Source organism: Sinocyclocheilus rhinocerous, unplaced genomic scaffold, assembly GCF_001515625.1.
Source record: "Sinocyclocheilus rhinocerous isolate Xijiao unplaced genomic scaffold, SAMN03320098_v1.1 scaffold626, whole genome shotgun sequence".
NCBI classification, from domain to species: domain Eukaryota; kingdom Metazoa; phylum Chordata; class Actinopteri; order Cypriniformes; family Cyprinidae; genus Sinocyclocheilus; species Sinocyclocheilus rhinocerous.
The window spans coordinates 91707-101924 of record NW_015647437.1 but is presented as its reverse complement, the minus strand read 5'-3'; the positions used below and the strand labels follow the sequence as shown (position 1 = coordinate 101924).

Sequence of the window (10218 nt, the reverse complement as noted above, 5' to 3'; positions counted from 1 at the left end):
GGGGGGGGGGGGGGGGTGGGGGGGTGCGTTTTAGTGAACTAAAACGCACTGTAGTATTCCAGCAGAATGTAGCATTCCAAGTTTATTGTTAAATGAATATTGTTTAATGCTATTCCACTGTGTGGAACCACTGCACGCAAGTTCATTAAGTATGTTGTACTGTGCAGGCCTGAGCGAGCATATGATGGCAACATGTTTGAATTCTATGAGTGGACTGGAAATGTTCCCACGTACTGTCATTTTTGAATCTAATATGCTATGCACTCACACTATGCCTCCATGAGGTCTGTGACAGCGTGAAATGCGTGTGTAAAATGAGATGAGATTATATTTTTATGATTTCTAACATGAGCCAGAGAAGAAGCTGCGTGAGAGAGATGATCTTCACACTTCTCTCACACATCAGTGTCTCATACACAATGCGGTTGCTTCTTGAAGTGAGAATACTGCTTTAAAAAGCATAACATTTTTTAGGATGAACTTTAAACAGAAAGTGTTTCAGTATAATACAGCCTGGGTCATATTTTCCTTGATCTAGCTCTGTTAATGGTTTTTGAAGATACACATATTTCCTTAATTTGACTGGCTTCTATCAGGTGACAGATGAATTTATGACAAAATATTGTTTGGACACACAACCTTTGATATAAACAACAAAAGATATGGGACGCATTTCTGTCTTCATTTTAAAAGTTAATAAAACTATGGACTATAATATGGACTTTTCAACATTTTTGGAATACGTTTTACGGGAAAATGCTATTTCAGGCTTTCTACTTTAAAATTGTATCTTTACTTGCCATTTCTTTGTAATTATGTGCGAAATTTACTAGCAATTTTTGAGTGAAAACGGTTTCTACACCAGATTCATTTTTTTTGCCAATATTACAGTAACAAATCTGTGACCCATTTCTGGGTCATGACCTTTTTTTTCTCCCTGTTTAAATATGGTAATGGACTTAATAAACCAGGATGTTTCATCTGGCAGACATTTAAATTGACATTTTTACTTTTAAACAATATTGCAATATGCACAATTGCATTATTTTCCTTTAAAAAAAGAAAAAACAAACAAAAAACAAACATGCATTTTAAATCAAGATAAAAAAACAAACAAAAAAAACGCATAACCACCCACACACTCACAACCTGTCTTTAGGTGCCTTTTTATGTCAAAGGACTTAATAAACCAATAAATTTCATGTGGCAGACATTTAACATTGACATTTTTGCTTTTAAACAATATTGCAATATGCATATAAAAAAAAAAGTGCTATAGTAAATATTTTGTTCTCTCTAAAATACATGCTCCTCATTGAACTGCCTCATGAATAATAATATAATGTGTAACCTGTAAGACGTGAAAATTTTGCAAGTATGATAAAGATTTTCAGAAAGCCTGAAACTTGATATCATTAGAAGAAGAGTTAACAAATTGAACAGCATCTGTGTGACCAAATAACCGTACCATTGAACAAAATTACATTGTGAAATGTTTTCTGTTCTGAAAGCTCAACCAAACGAGACAATGACTGTGGTTACATGGGATTGTAGCGTTTCAGCCTGTGTGAACAGGTCATTATAAGACCTCATATAGCCTCTTTTCAACTATTACCACTGAAGCGAAACCCCAGGGTATATACCAGGACTTCCCCTGAGCTCTGCAGCTACCTCAAACAGGAAATAGTTCACCAAAGGCCACGGCCAGTCTGTATGTTTGCTTGCTGTAAACCTGATCTCTTAGAATCAAGAATTGAGTTAACAACATTGTAGAAAGCAGAAGCAAGGATAGGGTTAACAAGATATGATAGACGACATGCAGAAAGGCAAACGAGAGGTAAAATCAGACTTCTCTGTGGCAGCTTAAACAATTTTTTTCTAAGACAAAGCACAGACCAGCAAAAACATTTTGTCTTTGTTTTAAAGTACAGTAGGTCTCTCACAATTCGAATGAAATAAAATTAAATTTGTGATAGGTTTTTGCAATATTATTTGTCTATTGAAAAATGTATTACATTTATTATTTATTACAACTTTAAGTATGAGAAAGGTGCATTGCAAATAAAATGTATTACTACTGCTATTATTATTATTATTAATTACTGTGGATTCATTAACAGCAGTCAACATGTGGCATATCTGAACATAAATAAATGACCAGATATATATTTTTAAAAAAAACAGAGATTATGAAAATACAGCCAAACATTGAAATTTATAATATTTCTATGATCGCTCAACAACATGCAAATTATTAACATGACATATAATAAATGGGATTTTTTTAAAACAAAATATAGAAGTGTGCTTTACCATTCACAAAAAGAGTACTGGCCTAAATACTGTATTTGTATTAGCCAGATTTTCAGTTGAATTTGTGCCAAAATATCAGTTTGATTGGGCTCATGGTCTTTCACAACAACAACCAAACAAAAACAACAAAAAAAGCATTCTGTCCTCTTTAATTTTTGATAAGTTTATTCTGCTATTTTAAATATATAATATAATATAATATGTCATATAATGCAATATAATATGACTGATATGCTATTGTTAGATGCATGTTATTTTTGCATTTAACACGCTTTTTTCCCTGTTTTATCAAAACAGACCTGCACTTTTTCATAGTAAAAGCTGCCCAGATCAAGTCATCTGTTACTGCCGTATACGTCTTACAGTAAAAAAGACCCTAAATGTCCTGTAAAATGACTAGCATACTACTTCATGCACAGTAAGTGCGCTGTATGCAACAGAAAATAGACTTTATTTAACGAGATAATGAGGGGATAACAGAACAAATTCATTTTTATCTCATTTATTGGAAAAAGCTCTTGACAACATGAATAATTAACATGCATACCAAGCGTGATAGTGAAAACATCCACCCATTAAAGTTTAAAGCAGGTCATAATGCTTGAAGTAATATTTTCCTTTCAAAAAACCAAATGTGCATTTTAAATCAAGATTAAAAAAAAAGAAAAAAAAGAAAAGAAAAACCGCCCACACACACCACACTCACAACTTGTCATGTCTTCAGATGCCTTTTTATGTCTTACAAGCTATTTCCAATTTACCCTGAATTACTCATATACAATTTGATTAAGGTGCAGTGGGGTGATTCTTTACAAATTCCGGTGACACATACAATATTGAATTAAATATGACTGAACATGGAAATGTGTGATCAGCAAACCTTCTACATATATGGCTCAAGGAATTTGCACATCTACATCCACATGTGCTTTGAGAAAAAAATGTAGATGTAAAATGGAGAAGAGGGGATATTTCTAAAAGCATTTCATAATATTTATCAATAATTTGACCATTTAGTACTACTGCTTTTCTGCCACCGCTCACAAACAAGAGCAACATCTTTGTGGTGTATTTGTGATATTCAGTATGACATGATTTAAAGGAGATAATATTTTGTGGATATTCATACCATGACTTGCAACAGCAACCAGCTGCCTGATTAGCTTTACAGGTTAAGTTTCACTGCTTTAACACAATTAAGATTAGTCAATTTTATTATTCTGTTTTATTCCGTTCTATTTTTGTCATTATGTAATGATGCATCTAACTGTTTTTTTTATAAATCACTCCAGATAATCTCAACAAAGTGACTTTACATTATCGTCCAGCTGACCAAACAGGTATGAACACATCTTTAACTCGGCTCTTTGGGGAAATCCCACAGCTCAGACCTCTGTATCCTTAAGTTTCCTGTTTACAGACCTTCCGTTAAGCCTGATTCGTTGCCAAGACGCTCAAGAGAGTCATTGCAATCCAAAACAACACTTCCAACAACTCGTTTTACAGACAGATGCTCCAATGTGTACAGTGAATTTAAAAGATTTACTACTGCAGTAAATTGATTAAAATTGTTTAAGTTATCAATGCACCTAAACAGTAATATATTTAAAAAGTTAGGGATCAGTAAGAATTTTTTTCTAAAATAAATTAATCATTTTATTCAGCAAGGATACATTAAATTAATAATGAGTGGGAGTAAAGACATTTATAATGCTACAAAAGATTTATATTCCAAATAAATGCTGCTATTTTGAGCTTTTTATGAAAAACGTATCACAGTTTTCACAAAAAATCTTTCTTGAGCAGGAAATCTGTATATTAGAATGATTTCTGAAGGATCATGTGAGTAATGACTGCTGAAAATTCAGTTTTGCATCACAGAAATAAATTACATTTAAAGGGGTCATGAACTGAGGAACCAAAATTACCTTGATCTTTTGACATATAAGAGGTCATTGTTCTAAAAAGATATCCTGTATGTTTCAGAAATCAAAACCTGTTAGTCTAAAAACAGCTTATATTGAAGCTAGTCTGCCAAAATTACAGTTTTGAAATGTTCTACTCTATGATGTAATAGTGTAGCTAAGCACCGCCTCCGCAGAAGATCATCAACGCCTGCTTCTACATCGCTGCCTGTTTAGCCCCGCCCACCGATTCGTGCACGTATTGTAAATAACGAGAGGTGAACGCAGGTCTACACGGAAACCAAACAATAAAGATGGCTGCTAAAGATACTGTGCAGTGCCAAGTAGTAAAACAGTCTTTGCATTGCTTTACTTCTGATCCCAACATTAGGAAAGAGTGGATGAACTTTATTTTTAATGAAGATCCAGACCGCATCAGTAAGAACTTGGTCTTTTGTTCACTTCATTTTACCACGGATTCGTTTACAAACAAGGCACAATTCGAGGTGGGATTTTCAGAAAGATTGAAACTAAAAGACGATGCTGTGCCGACTATATTGGATCCGACACGTCGCAACACACAAGTGTGAGTAACTGTTTTTTATTACGTGGTCACTATTGCTTTGTCTGTTATTACAGATTGTTTGCAATGAGTATTTATGCATTCTAAACCTAAATCACTGCAGCATCCATCGGTGAAGGATGTAGGATGTCAAACATTTATTACAACAACTAGTAGCCAATCATAGCAGTGGGCTTTTACAATCCGCCACGCTCAACAAACAGAGCGTGCTGATGAGGGGGGTTAAAAACAGGACAGAAAATAGCCTATTACTTCTATAAAAATTAAAAAAAAAAAATGTATTCAGAAATGTTGATAACATTATAAGTTGACATCAGATAACAGTACAAAATAAAAAACAAAGGCAGTTCATGACCCCTTTAAAATATATTTAAAAAGAAAACATTCATTTTAAATTGTAATAATATTTCCCAATATTACGGTTTTATTTTGATAAAAAAAAATGCAGCCATAAAAGACTATGTAAAATTTTGACCAATCCCAAACATTTGAATAGTTCTTATTAGTTATTAATTGTTATTAATACAATTAATAATCATGTCCCTTTTCCAAAACAATAACCAACATGGCAAAGGGTGGAGCTGTATCCTTGTGTGCCTTCCAGAGCTTGAGTGTGAGCAGGAGGGTGGAAGGACACCCGCATTTGGACACACGGCTCTCATTCTGGCAACCGCACAACCGCCACAGATGGTGGACTCACAAATGAGAGAACACACACTGATACAGGCCCTTTATAAACAGTGGAGGAGTGGAAGAGTAGGCTGACTTTATAACAACTGCCTTTATGGATCCCACTCTTGTGCCTGTGTCTGTTTTTTTCAGCGAAGGAGAGATTTGCTCTTTACTGATGCTTGCGTGCTGGCCTACATCTGTTTCCTTTATCCCAGCAGCCACTGAGGGAGCTGAGCCAAAGAGGAAGAAGAAAAAGATACGATTGATCTCACTGACGCCCGGCAAGAGCAACAAACAGACGCTATCCCATAAGCCCCAAGGCCCACAAGTACCAGCTGCCATCCCTGCCACACGGGGACCGACGATGAGAAGAGCGCACAGCTGTCGATCCCAAAATATGGCCAGCCAACACCTGCAGGCCTGTCGGCAAATGTGGCCAACTGTGTGGCCAAACTGATGGCCCACTTGTTTCCACAGAACATGAAATGCATCCTCACAGGCTGTGAGGGATATAATGTGGCCTTTTAATACGGAAGATGATCAGGATCTGTGTATTTATGCACCAGGAGGTCATGGTCGCTATCTCATCTCCTGCGTTGCTTGCCATATTTCAGGAAGGAAGCTGATCACATTTACACAGCGTGACCGACCCTGAGACAAAACCACAGTGATGCAGCGTTATTATACGCACAGACTGACTACTGGTAAATGCTACCTTATGACAAGACAGTAACGGTGATATATGGATGAGCAACAGAATAACGAGAAAGACTGGTTAGTGTAAACAGACTTAACGGTTCACCCAAGAATTAAAATTCTGTTTCAAACCTGTATGACTTTTTCTACTGTGAACACAAAGACGAAATTTTAAAGATGGTATCTATCAATTTTTAATGTAATGAAAGTAAGAGAGGACTAGAGCTGTCAAGCTCCAAAATGACAAATTCACCATAAAATTATAAATAAAAATGGTCCAAATGGCTCTGTGACGAGAGGGGCGGGGCCGAGAGCCGTGGGAACGGAGCGAGGCCGGTGGAATAAATGCTAATGCGCGACACCTGCACCACTCACCGGTCTCGAGTCCCACGGAGGAGCTCCGGAAGGATAAAAGGAGGAGTGACGACAGTGTTGGACAAGAGAGGACCAGGCCTGGATTTTATTTTGTGTTTTGTGTGCGGCAGTCGTCTGCGTGGGGCTGCCGCTTTACTTTCATTTTGTGTTTATTTGATTAAAGTCTTTAAATGTTCGCCGGTTCCCGCCTCCTTCTTCCCGACCTACGAACGTTGTTACAGACTCATACACTACAAATTTACGCTGTTATTCACTGAAAATCTTGACATCCACCTTAACTTAAACCACCATGAGCTTGATGAGTTCATGAGAGAAGTTGGGAGAGAAGTTGTTCAATTTATGAATGAATCATACTTGTGTAAATAATCTGTTTAAGCAGTTCTAACAAGTCTGAATGACTCTACTGATTAATATGATTCTATGGACTGCTATGATTCTCCTGATAGGTATGATTCTACTGATCGAAATGATACTGATTTTAATGATTCTAATGACAGGAATGATTATGATTGGAACAATTCTACCGATCGAAATTATTCTACAGATTTGAATGATTCTACTGATCTGAATGATTGGAATCATAATGATTATATGATGATCAAAGTGATACTGAATGGAATAATGCTACTGATCAGAATGATTCTAATGAACAGAATGATGCTCATCAGAATGATTCAGTTAATGATTTACATTTAAATACATTGTCCACATTGTTATATTTACTATTTTTAGGGCGCTTTTTGTCATTTTGGAGCTTGTAATTTCCAGTCCTTATTCAGTTGCATTATATCGACAAGAGTGATTTTATTTTAAAAAATTCTAATTTTGTTTTCCAATGCAACAGGACCATACAGTAGGAGTAAACACGAGGCCACAAAAAAAAAGAATCTTCCCACACAACACTGAGTGCACATCGACTACATGTGCTTTAATTTTGAACAGCTGCATAGTCTTGGGTTTTCTCATTTACGTGCCAAAATAAGAATGGAGAAAAAAAACACCTTGTGACTTACAAATAATTCATGCTGTAATGAGCACAGATGTTCCTCCTCACATGTTACAGGACACATTTACCCTCATTACATTGAACGGATCGGTATGATGGTGGTCGTATCTCAGGCATATGGGCCCATCTGCATGCTAAGGGGGCCCCCAAACTTTCGAATTATTATTATTATCATTTTAATTAAATGTTATCTTCTATACACAAACATGTTTTAACCATTAATAGTGTAGTAAAATAAAATTACAATCTGTAAATTATAGAAATGATTAGTGAAAGTGAACATCTTTTACTGTAACTTAAAAATAGAACCCATGACATTAATGACACAAAGAAGAACATGATGTATAGAAAGAAGCACTTGTTCGGTGGCCTTCGGTGGATCTTACAAATTGGGTATAATATCAAAATCAGAATAGGCATATTTGTGATACTTCCAGTAATGGACAATTAAATAATTACAGTAATTTCTTTATTTTTAGTGCCTTATGTAATGTAATTATTTTAAAAAATGAACTAAAAATACATTAAAATCAAGGGAGCCATCAAGGCAACTGCCAAGTCTGAAAGCTCTTAACTCTAAAAGAGTCTTTCACAGGAAATCAGGGCAGTTCACTGTCGTTATGTGGGTCAATAATACATCTATAAAGGAGACAAAGAAAAAGCATATTAATAACTCCTATGACTATATGACTACACTTGACATGCTAGTTAATACAAAAGCATAGGTGCCTTTACATACAATATTTATCTTTATTTTTATTGCCCGAGGGCATACTGAAGACAGACATGTTACACTATTTGGCAAGTCACACTGTCTGATAGCCAAAATAAGACATACATTTTACAAAACATCTGACAAATACAATAAAATATGGGGGAAAAAATGTATAGAGTTTTTTCATTTTTTTAAAAACTTGTTTGTATTTTATACAAATATTATTTTATTTGCATTCTTTCTCTCTAATTGTATATATGTAATTATAATTTTAGATTATATTTACATGTATAATATATATAATTCAGATATGCTAAGTGAATGGCAAATGACAATGACATCTATACACTGATTTAGAAATAATCCTCTAGTTTACATCTCTCTGTGGGTTTTTTGACACAATTACCAAAAATAGCTTGCAGAATATCTTGTGTGATGCTGAATGTGGCTGCAAGAGCACATCAGTGATCCGAATGACAAACAATTAAAAGTATTTTTTGAGCAAACCATATAGGTTATTAGAAACAATTTGCAGTGCAGGATAACCACTGTTTTCAGATTCGCGACTTTAAAACGACATAAAATCAAAGTAGTTCACTTCAGTGACAATTTAATTAGGTTCAGTAACGTGTTGAGACACCCAACAGATCATTAACCCTGAGAAACGAAACATTTTCTTTATTTATACAATGAATATTTTAAGAAGAACGTCATTATATATGATAAATATGGCACTTACGCTCTTTGCTGAGGAAATCCCATCGAAAGCAGCACGTCCAGATTAGATCCATGTTTGACAGAGACGCAACTGTTCTGTCTCAGTCGGCGCGGAATAATCTTTGAGTAAAGATCCTCCTTTGCTGCCATCCTTCAGTCCCATCAAATGATACTGACGACAGTCGAAGACTACACATCCACATCTGCTTATTTAGCGATTTACACTATGACTACAAGCATAATCGTCCCTCCTCCTGACAGCGGCAGCGTATGTTTGTATACAGTAGCCTAGTTATACAGTAGATAAACGAGCTACAGATAATGGCTGTGTTTCAAAAACCTATTGAGCTGCCTACTTACTAAACAACATTTTGGACATCATTGGCGGGTTTCAAGTCAGGACACTGCAGTACATTTGAGCAACGCGCCTGCATGCCCAAAATGCTGTCCAAGTAGGCAGATCACGAGGTTTTGAGACACAGCCCAAGTAATATGCGCGTCAAACACTAATAACTAGCAGACACGTTTACTCGTCATGCTTGACACTAACCCGATTTAATTAGCCTAAGTTACCTAAAAGTCTAAAGCTGATCACAATTTACCGTTTACTGTGTCACATGACCCGCAATATCAAGTAAATGAACAAAATAACTACCATTGCTTACTTATGTTATTTGAGTACTAATGTAAAGTGAGTCAAATAATTTATTTGATTCATTCACATATTGACATACATATGATAAAATTGGAGACATTTCCTGGTAGTGTAATATAGCCTAGATTTAAATAACTCCATTCACAATCACGTCTACTGGAATAAACACTTTCGGCTCTGCACAAAAATGTCTTTACAACACAAGAACAGGATGGGTGTGAAAGGCTACCAATGCAAAGTCAATTGTTTCTCATTTCTATCCGAAACATACAACAATTGGAGCCCCACCTTCTGCTAAGCAATGACCTGTGTGATAAATGAGTCTGAAATAGGAAATCAGTGGCGAGTTCATTTAAACACAAGTTCAAAACTGAAGACAAACTTAAAAGGAATAGTTCTCCCAAAAAACGAAAAGTCTGTCATCATTTTTACCCTCAAGTCAATTCAAACCCTCTGTATGACCTATTGTTCTTCTGTGGAACACAAAAGAAAATATTTTGAAGAATAAAAAAATGGTTTCCATTGATTTTCATTGTATGGACAAAAAATTGTAAAATATCTTTTTTTATGTTCCACAGAAGA

The 10218-nt window shown here is 35.5% G+C and overlaps 1 protein-coding gene and 1 long non-coding RNA gene across 2 annotated transcripts in view; one reads left to right on the top strand and one right to left on the bottom strand.

Moving 5' to 3' along the window:
• LOC107709118 (ubiquitin-associated and SH3 domain-containing protein B-like) overlaps positions 1-9735 on the bottom strand; it is a 16395-nt gene extending 6660 nt beyond the window's left edge. The window contains exon 1 of the mRNA XM_016513523.1: positions 9004-9735. Within this exon, the coding sequence (XP_016369009.1) occupies positions 9004-9131 (128 nt within the window). The 5' untranslated portion in view covers positions 9132-9735. The remainder of the gene's footprint in view (positions 1-9003) is intronic.
• LOC107709119 (uncharacterized) overlaps positions 1-10152 on the top strand; it is a 10771-nt gene extending 619 nt beyond the window's left edge. The window contains exons 2-3 of the long non-coding RNA XR_001636443.1: positions 5258-5262; positions 9747-10152. This is a non-coding gene — a long non-coding RNA (uncharacterized LOC107709119). The remainder of the gene's footprint in view (positions 1-5257; positions 5263-9746) is intronic.
• The last annotated feature ends 66 nt before the right edge of the window (positions 10153-10218 follow it).